The sequence below is a fragment of the Semicossyphus pulcher genome, unplaced genomic scaffold (assembly GCF_022749685.1).
Source record: "Semicossyphus pulcher isolate SPU_LCO1_2020_fin unplaced genomic scaffold, fSemPul1.0.p SCAF_3, whole genome shotgun sequence".
Lineage (NCBI taxonomy): Eukaryota > Metazoa > Chordata > Actinopteri > Labriformes > Labridae > Semicossyphus > Semicossyphus pulcher.
In genome coordinates, this window is record NW_027211704.1 from 7,024,785 (window position 1) to 7,041,207 (window position 16,423).

The following is a 16,423-nucleotide window of genomic DNA, read 5'->3' on the forward strand; positions in this document are numbered from 1 at the left end:
ATTACTAAGTAAATGCCTCTGTGCAATGTACATTTTAACCATTTGGTTTCATGACTTCAGTTCAAGTAAAATTTTGGAATATTTATCATACATATTCAGCAATAATCTCAATTAAACAACGTTACTATGCTTAGTTTATCTTATAGTATAGTATTATCTTATATATAGTTTATCTTTTTTCACTCTATCGATGAATGATACTTGTATCAATTAATTCAATATAAAGATGAGAACAGAGAGTTTCTATTCATCTTAAGAGGTACAACACAAAATGACAAAAATTTAACAGTTTGCAGTGTTTTTATTCAGAATGAGCCATAAAAATTCTGAAGCTCCTTCTAGAGGTGATGACACATCACAACGACAACTTGTAGATTTCTACAAGACACACAGTACTCAGAGAGTAAAGGAACAGCTGTCTTTATAAAAGACAAAGGTTTACAGTATTTGAGGACACAGTACTCAATAACAAAGAAAAGAACTCAAACTTTGACCTTACAACAGATCACATTGTTCTTAATAAATGACATTGTCACTGGAAAATTGTGACAGTGTGACATTAAACAAACCTTTTCCAATAAAAGGATAAACGTATTAATCTTAAAACAGATCATTTTTAACAATCACATAAAGTAATGAAAAGTCTATGACGACAAAATGTCCATAAAATGAACAATTACAATTTTTGATCAATTAAAGATCATCAAATTTGTCAAGAGGTAATAAATATCCCCATATTGTCCATACACATGATGTGCAATGAGACATTAAAGTATCACAAGAAAAGTGTGACATTGATAAAACCTTTAAAAGAAAGGATAAGCATTTAGATCTTACAGCAGATCAGTTTTGAAAACTCTGATATTAAAATAAAGTCCATTATGACAATATGTCACGAAAAGGACCTGTCAAGGTTTTTGATCAGTATGATAAATTATAATAAAAGACTACAAATGTAACCGTAGCATATACAAACTGTACATAACGTACAGTGATATAATAATTGCTGAAGCAATCAGATGTGGATCATACAACATGCATGACAAGATATTGTCTTTCTTAACTTAAAAGAAAATGTTTCTGACATTTCCTTAGGAAATGAAAAACACAAGCATAAAAAGTCAGTCTTCTGTACAAACAGAAGTCAATCAAATTTCTTAGAATTCAGTCCAACAATCTTTGACCAATGTGGTCGTCTCAGTTTGTCTGGTAGTAACTCAAGTCTGTAGGTGTCTACCACGGCCTCCAGGGGGCGCTGTTGACTGGACTCTTCTCTTTGGTGATGCTGGTCTGGACTGTGGAGCTCAGAGGAGAGAAGTCAGCCTCTCTCAGGTCCTTATCAGAGGAAGACTGCAGCTTGTTGAAGTGGTTCAGCAGTCTTGTCTGCTGGTGACTCTGCTGCTGCAGTCGTGTAAGGACAAAAACTGTCATCTCCAGGATGTCTGCTTTCTCCAGCTTGGAGTCTGGCTGCTGTTTGAGGAACTCTGGACCCAGGAGAGACTTGAGCTGCTCAATGCTGCTGTTGATTCGCTCTCTGCGTAACTTCTCCACCAGAGGCTTTCTGAGCTGCAGGAAGAAGAACAAACGTCATTAGTAATTTATTCTTGAATGAGTTTTGGAATGAAAAAGGACAATCTCTATTATAATAGAAACATCATTTTCTTGGATCTTCAATTTACCTTGTGGGTCAGAGTCAGGTGCTCCTGAGAGTTGGTGATTGCTGCAGTGATTGTAGGTGCCATGTCTGGATCTCTGTGCTGTAGAGGTCTCTGTAGAGAGAATCTGATCTCTGCTGGCTTCATCCCTCCTATTTATACTCCCACATCTCCATATGAATGTGTGGGTTTGGGTCTGGCTGGAGTTTCTCACAGTCTCAGCCAATCAGAGAGCTTTTTGAGACAATAAGGCAACACGCTCTTATTGCCTGGGGGACAATGGTTAGATCTCTAGGGAACAGGTGGAGGACTGGGGGGTGATGAAGAGACAGTCACAGAGCTCTGTGTGATTCTGGGAAAGTGGTGACCCTGTAGAGAGAGCAGATCTGCTGCCTGATGCTGAGATCAATGACTTTGACTGAGCACACGCTCGTCATCATGTCAAGACACACGTTGGAGTCTGACTTTGCATCTCTGGTGAAAAATACTGTCAGACTGACATGAAACTAATATAATCAGTGGAAAATGTTTGTGTCCTACTAATTTCTTTGTGTCATGACTTTCTGGCAAGCAGTAAGTTGTCGTTCATTTTATCAAATTTTACAAAGTATTTAATAAAATTCAGCCTTCGACATCACTATATTTCAATTGGCAATTAAGTTCCTTTTTTTTTAACCCTGATACATTTTTCTTAAATCTTGCTTTATCAAAAATACAAGATTTTTGAAACACGGCTTTTTGATTCCCATTCGTGCCACCCAAAATAATATGAAGGCACTACTAATGCTGCTGTCCAGATGTAGCCCAGCAGAGTCCTTTGACACGTGCCTTGTAGTCGGTGTGAGTAACAAGTTGAGCGCACTTTCCCACACTGACTCCCTGTATGGTGTGGTCATTGAGCCACAAAGGGACTTCGGTGGCAGATGCTGGCTGTGTGTTGTTATAGAAACAGAGGCTGACATCACCAACCATCTGGAGGGAAAGCACGCCATTGGCTAGATCTGACAGAATCTAAAATTTGAATTTTAGTGAAGAATTTGCCATAAAGTTGAAAAAAGTAAAAAAAAATTATCTCACATTTTTATTGTCCAACCATTTTCAGACAATTTCAACCTCCAATCATAAAAAAAATCACTACTTAGTTTTAAACTAACTTGTGTTTTTCTATGATCCATTCACATTTAGGTGGGAGGTTTACTTTGGGGGCAGCTGTTTCCTGAAGTGTGCCAAATCCCTTTGGAGAATTACTTATCTGCTGGTTGGAGGAATGCCATTCACACTGAGCTGTGTTCTCCAGAGCTTTCCCACACTCTGTCCATTAGTACAAAATGGGAATGTGCCCTTTTACAAATTGACTTTTTGATGATCCTGTGCACTAGCAGTGAGTGATGCAGAGGGGCAGAGGATTTGGCCTCTGACACAGTAGGCTAATAATACGAGAACATTTAAAATGTGATCAAAAGAGAACATTTAAACAATTACTTCACATTCGTGATGATTAAATCATAAATTCAAATTGTAAAAGGCTTCAATGTCATATTTGTGTTTGGGTTAAGGGTCTGAACATCAGGGCAGAACCTACAATTATGCAATTTTGTCCACTCAGGTTATTAATGTGACAGGAAGTAGCTGCTGTACCTTACATGCCCTGTCACACTGAAAATAAGCTAAATAAGCTAATTATGGTCAATTAACACTCAGGAAATATTTTTTAATTGTCTCGTGACTTTATTTGTAAATCAGTAGTAGGAAGGCCACCTAGTGCCACACCTAAGTAAATATTAGAGGTCAAGGCAAACATACCAGGTAATGAAATTTAGCCACAGCGGCACCAAAGAGGTTACCTCGATGACTAACAGCTAACGGCTAAAAGCTAACGTCAGGTGTAATTAGTCCGAAAAGCCTTCATCCCCAAAAGACTGGACCTGCTGCCTGTCTATGTCCGGACTCCTGAAACCATCCTTTTCATTTTTGGATGAAAAATCTAAAGCCAATTTACAATGTTAGAATGTTCCAGTTTTTAAAGCTGATCTCCCTTTTAATCTCTGTCTCTTCGGGTCAAAGGTCTTGATCTATTGTCCCACACGGCTCTGTGAGTGAGTTTCCTCTGCTTTCCCACACTCAGTCCTTTCACTGCTTTCACTGGAGGAACAATAGAAGTGTGCCTTGTTATGCATCACATTAGATTTAATGTCTGACCTGATTAATGAGGGACATGGTTAACCTTAACTTATGCCTAAACTTCATATACTGCAACATCTAAAATGGACAGTTATACCAACATATTACTAAGTAAATGTCTCTGTGCAATGTACCATTTTAACCATTTGGTTTCATGACTTCGGTTCAAGTAAATAAAGTGACGTAATATTCATCAAACATATTCAGCAATAATCTCAATTAAACAACATTATTATGCTTAGTTTCTTCTAAACTAGTATGTTAGGGATGAACAATTACTGTGTGCTTTTAAATATCTTGATTTTTTTTAATCTATTGATGAATGATACTTGTATCAATTAATTCAATATAAAGAGGAAAGTAGAAAGTTTCTATTCATCTTAAGAAAGGTGTAACACAAAATGACATCGAAACAAACATGTTAGTTTGCAGTGTTTTTATTCAACAATGAGCCATAAAAATTCTGAAGCTCCTTCTAGAGGTGATGACACATCACAACGACAACTTGTAGATTTCTACAAGACACACAGTACTCAGAGAGTAAAGGAACAGCTGTCTTTATAAAAGACAAAGGTTTACAGTATTTGAGGACACAGTACTCAATAACAGAGAAAACAACTCCAACTTTGACCTTACAACAGATCACATTGTTCTTAATAAATGACATTGTCACTGGAAAATTGTGACAGTGTGACATTAAACAAACCTTTTACAATAAAAGGATAAACGTATTAATCTTAAAACAGATCATTTTTAACAATCACATAAAGTAATGAAAAGTCTATGATGACAAAATGTCCATAAAATGAACAATTACAATTTTTGATCAATTAAAGATCATCAAATTTGTCAAGAGGTAATAAATATCCCCATATTGTCCTTACACATGATGTGCAATGAGACATTAAAGTATCACAAGAAAAGTGTGACATTAAAAAAACCTTTAAAAGAAAGGATAAGCATTTAGATCTTACAGCAGATCAGTTTTGAAAACTCCGATATTAAAATAAAGTCCATTATGACAATATGTCACAAAAAGGACCTGTCAAGGTTTTTGATCAATATGATCAATAATAATAAAATATTACAAATATAACCGTAGCATATACAAACTGTACATAAAGTACAGTGATATAATAATTGCGGAAGCAATCAGAAGTGGATCATACAACATGCATGACAAGATATTGTCTTTCTTAACTTAAAAGAAAATGTTTCTGACATTTCCTTAGGAAATGAAAAACACAAGCATAAAAAGTCAGTCTTCTGTACAAACAGAAGTCAATCAAATTTCTTAGAATTCAGTCCAACAATCTTTGACCAACGTGGTCGTCTCAGTTTGTCTGGTAGTAACTCCAGTCTGTAGGTTTCTACCACGGCCTCCAGGGGGCGCTGTTGACTGGACTCTTCTCTTTGGTGATGCTGGTCTGGACTGTGGAGCTCAGAGGAGAGAAGTCAGCCTCTCTCAGGTCCTTATCAGAGGAAGACTGCAGCTTGTTGAAGTGGTTCAGCAGTCTTCTCTGCTGGTGACTCTGCTGCTGCAGTCGTGTAAGGACAAAAACTGTCATCTCCAGGATGTCTGCTTTCTCCAGCTTGGAGTCTGGCTGCTGTTTGAGGAACTCTGGACCCAGGAGAGACTTGAGCTGCTCAATGCTGCTGTTGATTCGCTCTCTGCGTAACTTCTCCACCAGAGGCTTTCTGAGCTGCAGGAAGAAGAACAAACGTCATTAGTAATTTATTCTTGAATGAGTTTTGGAATGAAAAAGGACAATCTCTAATCAAAGATAATTTCTTGGATCTTCAATTTACCTTGGGGGTCAGAGTCAGGTGCTCCTGAGAGTTGGTGATTGCTGCAGTGATTGTAGGTGCCATGTCTGGATCTCTGTGCTGTAGAGGTCTCTGTAGAGAGCATCTGATCTCTGCTGGCTTCATCCCTCCTATTTATAGTCCCACATCTCCATATGAATGTGTGGGTTCGGGTCTGGCTGGACTTTCTCACAGTCTCAGCCAATCAGAGAGCTTGTTGAGACAATAAGGCAACACGCTCTTATTGCCTGGGGGACAATGGTTAGATCTCAGGGGAACAGGTGGAGGACTGGGGGGCGATGAAGAGACAGTCACAGAGCTCTGTGTGATTCTGGGAAAGTGGTGACCCTGTAGAGAGAGCAGATCTGCTGCCTGATGCTGAGATCAATGACTTTGACTGAGCACACTTGCATCATCCCATCACACACGTGGGAGACTGACTTTGCATCTCTGGTAAAAAAGTACTGTGTGACTTCAGTGTAACCTAAATCATCAGTGAAAAGTTTGTTTGTTTTTTTACTAAATCTTGTGATGCTATAAATAGCATAGTAGTTTCTTTTGAATTATTTTCTTATTTTCATTAGGATTAATAATGTTATTAATAAATGTATGTACATGTAGAGCAATTAATTTAGGATCTTGAATTAATAATTTTACTTCAACACATTTTATTAAGCCAAAACTAACATTAAGCATGTAACATCTCTATTGTAAAGAAAACTTTAGTGGCATATTTAGTTTTAATTTAAAACTTGATTTCCTGAATCTTGCTTTATCAGAAATATATGACTTTGCAAACACTATAAGATTATTAAAACTGTGTGATTACTATTAATGAGACCAAAAAGAAACCCAAAAACAATAATCATGCTGCTGTCCAGATGCAGCAGTTATTTGACACGTGCCTTGTCGTCGGTGTGAGTAACAAGTTGAGCGCACTTTCCCACACTGACTCCCTGTATGGTGTGGTCATTGATCCACAAAGGGACTTCGGTGGCAGATGCTGGCTGTGTGTTGTCATAGAAAGAGAGGCTGACATCACCAACCATCTGGAGGGAAAGCACGCCATTGGCTAGATTTGACTGTGTTTATTATTTGAATTTTCAGCAAAGAATTTGCCATAAAGTTGAAAAATATGTATTTTTATCTCATATTTCTAATGTCCAAACATTTTCAGACTATTTTAACCTCCAATCATGAAAAAATGTGACTACTTGGTGTTAAACTGTATATGATATATATACTTAATATGATCTATTCACATAAAGGTGGGAGGTTTCCTGTGGGGGGGGGCAGCTGTTTCCTGAAGTGTGCCAAATCCCTTTGGAGAATGACTTAGCTGCTGGTGGGAGGAATACCATTCACACTGAACTGTGTTCTCCAGAGCTTTCCCACATTCTGTCCATTAGGACAAAATGGGCATGTGCCCTTTTACAAATGGACCTTTTCAGGATCCTGTGCACTAGGAGTGGGTGATGCGACGGAGCAGAGGGTGAGGCCTCTAAAGTAATAACCCATATATGTGAAAATTTAAAAAGTGATATAATGTGAAAAATTAAAATGAATTACTCTATATTTTAATTAATTCAATCATAAATCTATATTGTAAAAATGATTTAATGTAAAATTTGTGTTTGGGGTCCATCAGGGCGAAACCTATAATTATTTGTATTTGTCCACTCAGGTCATAATTACTGTGACAGGAAGTAGATACCTTACATGCCCTGTCACGCTAAAAATAAGAGCCAATTATGATCAATGATTAACATTCAGGAAACATTTTTTCAACCTTCATGTGACTGGAATTGTACATCAGTAGTAGGAAGGCCATCTAGTGTAACACCCAAGGAGATAGACAAGGCAAACATGACAGGTAATAAAATTTAGCCATAGCCGCACCAAAGCGGATACCTCAACATACGGCGACGGCTAAAAGCTAACGTCTAAAAGCTAACGTCAGGTGTAGTTAGTCAGAACGACCTTCATCCCCAAAAGACTGGACCTTCTGCCTGTCTCTGCTCAGACTCCTGAAACGATCCTCGTCATTTTTGGATTCAAAATCTAAAGCCAACTATCAGTGTTACAGTGTTCCAAATTTGAAAGCCGATCTCCCTTCAAATCTCTGTCTCTTTAGGTCACAGGTCTCGATCTATGGTCTTGATCTATTGTCCCACACGGCTCTGTGAGTGAGTTTCCTCTGCTTTCCCACACTCAGTCCTTTCTCTGCTTTACTGGAGGAACAATAGACGCGTGCCTTATTATGCATCACATTAGATGCAATCTCTGACCTTTTTAAGAGGGACATGGTTAATGGTGAACTTTTTTTTAACCTAAAACAGGTAAAACTGACAATTATACCAAAATATTGAAGAAGCAAAGGTCTCTTTACTGTGTACATTTTCACCCATTTGTTTTAATGATGTAACTAGCTCCACATAAATACAATGACATGATATTTAAATCCCCTCTTCAGCAGATATCTGAAGTGAAAAGCATCAGTGGCACGTCTATGTACTAAACCGGTACAGAGGGCTTGAAAAATACTGTATTTGCCTATAATTATTTATTAATTAGACTTAATTAATTGATCATGAAAAGGAAAGTTGAAATTGTAGAGGCACGACAACAAGTAACATCAAAAGAAAAATTGTACAGTTTGCTGTGTTTGTTTATTTACAAAGCCCCATTAAGCTTAAAAGCTCCTAGAGTTTTTAGAGGTGATGATGCATCACAAGAAACACTTTAAAATATCTTGATTTTTTTCAATCTATTGATGAATCATGCTTGTATCAGTTAATTCAATATAAAGAGGAAAGTAGAAAGTTTCTGTTCATCTTAAGAGGTATAACACAAACTGACATCAAAACAAAAATGTTAGTTTGCAGTGTTTTTATTCAGAATGAGCCATAAAAATTCTGAAGCTCCTGACAGAGGTGATGACACATCACAACGACAACTTGTAGATTTCTACAAGACACACAGTACTCAGAGAGTAAAGGAACAGCTGTCTTTATAAAAGACAAAGATTTACAATATTTGAGGACACAGTACTCAATAACAGAGAAAGCAACTCCAACTTTGACCTTACAACAGATCACATTGTTCTTAATAAATGACATTGTCACTGGAAAATTGTGACAGTGTGACATTAAACAAACCTTTTACAATAAAAGGATAAACGTATTAATCTTAAAACAGATCATTTTTAACAATCACATAAAGTAATGAAAAGTCTATGATGACAAAATGTCCATAAAATGAACAATTACAATTTTTGATCAATTAAAGATCATCAAATGTGTCAAGAGGTAATAAATATCCCCATATTGTCCTTACACATGATGTGCAATGAGACATTAAAGTATCACAAGAAAAGTGTGACATTGATAAAACCTTTAAAAGAAAGGATAAGCATTTAGATCTTACAGCAGATCAGTTTTGAAAACTCTGATATTAAAATAAAGTCCATTATGACAATATGTCACGAAAAGGACCTGTCAAGGTTTTTGATCAGTATGATCAATAATAATGAAAGATTACAAATGTAACCGTAGCATATACAAACTGTACATTAAGTACAGTGATATAATAATTGCTGAAGCAATCAGAAGTGGATCATACAACATGCATGACAAGATATTGTCTTTCTTAACTTAAAAGAAAATGTTTCTGACATTTCCTTAGGAAATGAAAAACACAAGCATAAAAAGTCAGTCTTCTGTACAAACAGAAGTCAATCAAATTTCTTAGAATTCAGTCCAACAATCTTTGACCAATGTGGTCGTCTCTGTTTGTCTGGTAGTAACTCCAGTCTGTAGGTGTCTACCACGGCCTCCAGGGGGCGCTGTTGACTGGACTCTTCTCTTTGGTGATGCTGGTCTGGACTGTGGAGCTCAGAGGAGAGAAGTCAGCCTCTCTCAGGTCCTTATCAGAGGAAGACTGCAGCTTGTTGAAGTGGTTCAGCAGTCTTCTCTGCTGGTGACTCTGCTGCTGCAGTCGTCTCAGGACACAAACTGTCATCTCCAGGATGTCTGCTTTCTCCAGCTTGGAGTCTGGCTGCTGTTTGAGGAACTCTGGACCCAGGAGAGACTTGAGCTGCTCAATGCTGCTGTTGATTCGCTCTCTGCGTAACTTCTCCACCAGAGGCTTTCTGAGCTGCAGGAAGAAGAACAAACGTCATTAGTAATTTATTCTTGAATGAGTTTTGGAATGAAAAAGGACAATCTCTATTATAATAGAAACATCATTTTCTTGGATCTTCAATTTACCTTGTGGGTCAGAGTCAGGTGCTCCTGAGAGTTGGTGATTGCTGCAGTGATTGTAGGTGCCATGTCTGGATCTCTGTGCTGTAGAGGTCTCTGTAGAGAGAATCTGATCTCTGCTGGCTTCATCCCTCCTATTTATAGTCCCTCATCTCCATATGAATGTGTGGGTTTGGGTCTGGCTGGAGTTTCTCACAGTCTCAGCCAATCAGAGAGCTTGTTGAGACAATAAGGCAACACGCTCTTATTGCCTGGGGGACAATGGTTAGATCTCAGGGGAACAGGTGGAGGACTGGGGGGTGATGAAGAGACAGTCACAGAGCTCTGTGTGATTCTGGGAAAGTGGTGACCCTGTAGAGAGAGCAGATCTGCTGCCTGATGCTGAGATCAATGACTTTGACTGAGCACACGCTCGTCATCATGTCACACATGTTGGAGTCTGACTTTGCATCTTGAATGAAAAATACTGTCAGACTGACATGAAATTAAAATAATCAGTGGAAAATGTTTGTGTCCTACTAATTTCTTTGGGTCATGTCTTACTGGCAAGCATTTCCCATGTAATGTATGAATTGCATGATAGTAAAAATGAATTTGAAATCCAAGGGTGAATAAACCCTTATGCCCTTTCATGATCCCAAACTCAACATTTTGCATTTTACATCACTATATTTCAGTTGGTAATTAACTTAGATTTTTTTAACCCTGATACATTTTCTTTAAATCTTGCTTATTCAAAAATACAAGATTTTTGAAACACGGCTTTTTGATTCCCATTCGTGCCACCCAAAATAATATAAAGGCACTACTAATGCTGCTGTCCAGATGTAGCCCAGCAGAGTCCTTTGACACGTGCCTTGTAGTCGGTGTGAGTAACAAGTTGAGCGCACTTTCCCACACTGATTCCCTGTATGGTGTGGTCATTGAGCCACAAAGGGACTTGGGTGGCAGATGCTGGCTGTGTGTTGTTATAGAAACAGAGGCTGACATCACCAACCATCTGGAGGGAAAGCACGCCATTGGCTAGATCTGACAGAATCTAAAATTTGAATTTTAGTGAAGAATTTGCCATAAAGTTGAAAAAAGGAAAAAAAATAATCTCACATTTTTGTTGTCCAACCATTCTCAGACAATTTCAACCTCCAATCATAAAAAAAATCACTACTTAGTTTTAAACTAACTTGTGTTTTTCTATGATCCATTCACATTTAGGTGGGAGGTTTACTTTGGGGGCAGCTGTTTCCTGAAGTGTGCCAAATCCCTTTGGAGAATTACTTATCTGCTGGTTGGAGGAATGCCATTCACACTGAGCTGTGTTCTCCAGAGCTTTCCCACACTCTGTCCATTAGTACAAAATGGGAATGTGCCCTTTTACAAATTGACTTTTTGATGATCCTGTGCACTAGCAGTGAGTGATGCAGAGGGGCAGAGGATTTGGCCTCTGACACAGTCGGCTAATAATACGAGAACATTTAAAATGTGATCAAAAGAGAACATTAAAACAATTACTTCACATTTGTGATGATTAAATCATAAATTCAAATTGTAAAAGGCTTCAATGTCATATTTGTGTTTGGGTTAAGGGTTTAAACATCAGGGTGGAACCCACAATTATGCGATTTTGTCCACTCAGGTTATTAATGTGACAGGAAGTAGCTGCTGTACCTTACATGCCCTGTCACACTGAAAATAAGCTAATTATGGTCAATTAACACTCAGGAAATATTTTTTAATTGTCTCGTGACTTTATTTGTAAATCAGTAGTAGGGAGGCCACCTAGTGCCACACCTAAGTAAATATTAGAGGTCAAGGCAAACATAACAGGTAATGAAATTTAGCCACAGCGGCACCAAAGCGCTTTACCTCAATGACTAACAGCTAACGGCTAAAAGCTAACGTCAGGTGTAGTTAGTCCGAAAGGCCTTCATCCCCAAAAGACTGGACCTGCTGCCTGTCTATGTCCGGACTCCTGAAACCATCCTTTTCATTTTTGGATGAAAAATCTAAAGCCAATTTTCGATGTTAGAATGTTCCAGTTTTTAAAGCTGATCTCCCTTTTAATCTCTGTCTCTTCGGGTCAAAGGTCTTGATCTATTGTCCCACAGGGCTCTGTGAGTGAGTTTCCTCTGCTTTCCCACACTCAGTCCTTTCACTGCTCTCACTGGAGAAACAATAGAAGTGTGCCTTATTATGCATCACATTAGATTTAATGTCTGACCTGATTAATGAGGGACATGGTTAACCTTAACTTATGCTTAAACTTCATATACTGCAACATCTAAAATGGACAGTTATACCAACATATTACTAAGTAAATGTCTCTGTGCAATGTACCATTTTACCATGTGGTTTGATGACTTCAGTTCAAGTAAATAAAGTGACGTAATATTCATCAAACATATTCAGCAATAATCTCAATTAAACAACATTATTATGCTTAGTTTCTTCTAAACTAGTATGTTAGGGATGAACAATTACTGTGTGTGCTTTTAAATATCTTGATTTTTTTGTATCTATTGATGCATGATACTTGTATCAATTAATTCAATATAAAGATGAGAACAGAGAGTTTCTATTCATCTTAAGAGGTATAACACAAAATGACATACAAACAAAAAATGTTAGTTTGCAGTGTTTTTATTCAACAATGAGCCATAAAAATTCTGAAGCTCCTGACAGAGGTGATGACACATCACAACGACAACTTGTAGATTTCTACAAGACACACAGTACTCAGAGAGTAAAGGAACAGCTGTCTTTATAAAAGACAAAGATTTACAATATTTGAGGACACAGTACTCAATAACAGAGAAAACAACTCAAACTTTGATCTTACAACAGATCACATTGTTCTTAATAAATGACATTGTCACTGGAAAATTGTGACAGTGTGACATTAAACAAACCTTTTCCAATAAAAGGATAAACGTATTAATCTTAAAACAGATCATTTTTAACAATCACATAAAGTAATGAAAAGTCTATGATGACAAAATGTCCATAAAATGAACAATTACAATTTTTGATCAATTAAAGATCATCAAATTTGTCAAGAGGTAATAAATATCCCCATATTGTCCTTACACATGATGTGCAATGAGACATTAAAGTGTCACAAGAAAAGTGTGACATTGATAAAACCTTTAAAAGAAAGGATAAGCATTTAGATCTTACAGCAGATCAGTTTTCTATAAAATGAGAATAAAATGAAGCGAAGTCCATCATGACAATATGTCACGAAAAGGACCTGTCAAGGTTTTTGATCAGTATGATCAATAATAATAAAAGATTACAAATGTAACCGTAGCATATACAAACTATACATAAAGTACAGCAATGTATAACAATAATTGCTGAAGCAATCAGATTTAGTTCATGCAACATGCATGACAAGATTTTCAATTTTCTTGTCTGAAACAACTGTTGCTGTCATAGAATTTCTTAGAATTCAGTCCAACAATCTTTGACCAATGTGGTCGTCTCAGTTTGTCTGGTAGTAACTCCAGTCTGTAGGTGTCTACCACGGCCTCCAGGGGGCGCTGTTGACTGGACTCTTCTCTTTGGTAATGCTGGTCTGGACTGTGGAGCTCAGAGGAGAGAAGTCAGCCTCTCTCAGGTCCTTATCAGAGGAAGACTGCAGCTTGTTGAAGTGGTTCAGCAGTCTTCTCTGCTGGTGACTCTGCTGCTGCAGTCGTGTCAGGACACAAACTGTCATCTCCAGGATGTCTGCTTTCTCCAGCTTGGAGTCTGGCTGCTGTTTGAGGAACTCTGGACCCAGGAGAGACTTGAGCTGCTCAATGCTGCTGTTGATTCGCTCTCTGCGTAACTTCTCCACCAGAGGCTTTCTGAGCTGCAGAAAGAAGAACAAACGTCATTAGTAATTTATTCTTGAATGAGTTTTGGAGTGAAAAAGGACAATCTCTATTATAATAGAAACATAATTTTCTTGGATCTTCAATTTACCTTGTGGGTCAGAGTCAGGTGCTCCTGAGAGTTGGTGATTGCTGCAGTGATTGTAGGTGCCATGTCTGGATCTCTGTGCTGTAGAGGTCTCTGTAGAGAGAATCTGATGTCTGCTGGCTTCATCCCTCCTATTTATACTCCCACATCTCCATATGAATGTGTGGGTTTGGGTCTGGCTGGAGTTTCTCACAGTCTCAGCCAATCAGAGAGCTTGTTGAGACAATAAGGCATGTGTAGCGGCAACACGCTGAATGCTCCTATTGCCTGGGGGACAATGGTTAGATCTCAGGGGAACAGGTGGAGGACTGGGGGGTGATGAAGAGACAGTCACAGAGCTCTGTGTGATTCTGGGAAAGTGGTGACCCTGTAGAGAGAGCAGATCTGCTGCCTGATGCTGAGATCAATGACTTTGACTGAGCACACGCTCGTCACTCGTCAAGACACACGTGGGAGTCTGACTTTGCATCTTGGGTGAAAAATACTGTTAGACTTACATGAAACTAAAATAATCGGTGGAAAATGTTTGTGTCCTACTAATTTCTTTTTGTCATGACTTACTGGCAAGCTTTTGCCATTTCTGTCAGTTGTCCTCCATTTTTTAAATTTTTTCAAAGTATTTAATACAGTTAAAACATTTTTAACCCTGATACATTTTTCTTAAATCTTGCAGATTCAAGAATACAAGATTTTTGAAACACGGCTTTTTGATTCCCATTCGTTGCACCCAAAATAATATAAAGGCACTATTAATGGTGCTGTCCAAAAGTGGCCCAGCAGAGTCCTTTGACACGTGCCTTGTTGTCGGTGTGAGTAACAAGTTGAGCGCACTTTCCCACACTGGCTCCCTGTATGGTGTGGTCATTGATCCACAAAGGGACTTGGGTGGCAGATGCTGGCTGTGTGTTGTTATAGAAACAGAGGCTGACATCACCAACCATCTGGAGGGAAGGTCTACCATTGGCTGGGTATTGCATACCGAAAAGTTTGAATTTTTGGTGAACAATTAACAAACAAGTTTCAAAAAAAGTTATTCAAAGTCTTAAATTTTAGTTTTCAGTCATTGTCATTTGTTTTTTTTAACTTTCGGTCATGAACATGACTCATATTAAAAATGTAGCTCTGAAGATAGGCGGTTTCCAATGGGGGCTGCTCTTTCCTGAAGTGTGCCAAATCCCTTTAGAGGATTACTTGGCTGCTGGGGGGTTGATTGTCATTCACAATAAACTTTGGTCTTTAGGGCTTTCCCACACTCCGTCCATCAGCAGAAAATTGGCATGTGACCTTTCACAAATTTCTTTATTGATGATCCAGTGTACCTGGAGTGTGGCGCCAAGTCTAGAGGCTCATCAAAAAAGCAGTTTACAAAAAAGGTTGTAATTAAACAATAAGTGAAAATACAAACAATATACTGCATATTTAAGACACAGAAGCCTACATAATTAATTTAAACGTTGACTTTACTGTTGTTTAATATATGGGCAGAACGTCACATCATGTTATCTTGTCTACACAGGTCATAATTAATGTGAGAGCAAGTAAATACTGGATATCACCTCATGCACTAAGTTTCTCAAACCAGCAAGTGTATAGAAGATGGCATTGAATAAAAACCATAACCAGACTGTTAATGACTAAAATTATATTGTCTTAAAACAGTTTACTACTGGCTGTCCTCCCTCCAAGATTCACTGGTAAGTAACTATTAGCTAAGGCTCTAATTTTTACCACTAGCTAGCTTTATTAACTCCTCTGTTGTTAACTTAGCTAGGTAGATTTATTTACATTGCATGGAAGTGTGTGACCTCTGTTAAATTGTTGCTGTCCATGGTGTTAAATAATAAATGAATTTAAATAGACAGTACTTTTGAAAATACATGTAGAGTGTCCTCTTTGATTAAGTAACTCATGTTAGTGCTTGAAATATTTGTAGTGCCTTACTATTTCAGCTTTTCTGTTATTGAAAGATGGAGTATTTTGAGGTGGTAGTAAAGAGAAACATAGCCTTTATCGTTATGTAGGAGAATGCTATCTTTAAATGATTTTTAACAGGTTAACTTGCATAATGTAACTAAAATAGACTTTGTACAACACTGTACTAAAGATATTTGCTTTCAAGAGATGTAAATACAATGTTCTAAAATGTAGCTGATTCATATCATCAGAATACTTACAACCAGATTAATGATATAAAGCAAGTTCCAGTTTTGAAAGCTAATTTCCCTTTTAATCTCTTTCTCTTCAGGTCAAAGGTCTAAATCTATTGTCCCACAGGGCTGTGAGCGAGTTTCCTCTGCTTTCCCACACTCAATCCTTTCACTGCTTTCACTGGAGGAACAATAGAAGTGTGCCTTATTATGCATCACATTAGATTTAATGACTGACCTCTTTAAAAAGGGACATGGTTAACCTTAACTTCTACCTAAACTTGCTACACTGAAACACTTAACATTTACACGAATACTGGAGAAGTAAATGTCTCTTTGCAATGTACATTTTACCATTTGGTTTGATGACTTAACTAGCTCTATGTAAATGGAGAGACGTAATATTTATCAT

The 16,423-nt window shown here is 37.8% G+C and overlaps 4 protein-coding genes across 4 annotated transcripts; all 4 read right to left on the minus strand.

Moving 5' to 3' along the window:
• Positions 1–1,233: 1,233 nt before the first annotated feature.
• Positions 1,234–1,802, minus strand: LOC138606318 (transcription factor HES-4-like). The gene is made up of 2 exons (XM_069678784.1): positions 1,680–1,802; positions 1,234–1,566 (listed from the first exon to the last, which is right to left on the minus strand). The coding sequence occupies exons 1-2, from the start codon at positions 1,800–1,802 to the stop codon at positions 1,234–1,236; spliced, it is 456 nt and encodes a 151-aa protein (XP_069534885.1).
• A 3,404-nt stretch (positions 1,803–5,206) lies between these two features.
• LOC138606276 (transcription factor HES-4-like) lies at positions 5,207–5,768 on the minus strand. Its single transcript, XM_069678741.1, has 2 exons — positions 5,646–5,768; positions 5,207–5,539 (listed from the first exon to the last, which is right to left on the minus strand). Exons 1-2 carry the CDS (start codon positions 5,766–5,768, stop codon positions 5,207–5,209), a joined length of 456 nt encoding a protein of 151 aa, XP_069534842.1.
• A 3,680-nt stretch (positions 5,769–9,448) lies between these two features.
• LOC138606284 (transcription factor HES-4-like) lies at positions 9,449–10,033 on the minus strand. The gene is made up of 2 exons (XM_069678748.1): positions 9,911–10,033; positions 9,449–9,797 (listed from the first exon to the last, which is right to left on the minus strand). The coding sequence occupies exons 1-2, from the start codon at positions 10,031–10,033 to the stop codon at positions 9,465–9,467; spliced, it is 456 nt and encodes a 151-aa protein (XP_069534849.1). The 3' UTR covers positions 9,449–9,464.
• Positions 10,034–13,365: 3,332 nt separating this feature from the next.
• On the minus strand, positions 13,366–13,990 carry LOC138606302 (transcription factor HES-4-like). The gene is made up of 2 exons (XM_069678768.1): positions 13,868–13,990; positions 13,366–13,754 (listed from the first exon to the last, which is right to left on the minus strand). Exons 1-2 carry the CDS (start codon positions 13,988–13,990, stop codon positions 13,422–13,424), a joined length of 456 nt encoding a protein of 151 aa, XP_069534869.1. The 3' UTR covers positions 13,366–13,421.
• Positions 13,991–16,423: the final 2,433 nt, after the last annotated feature.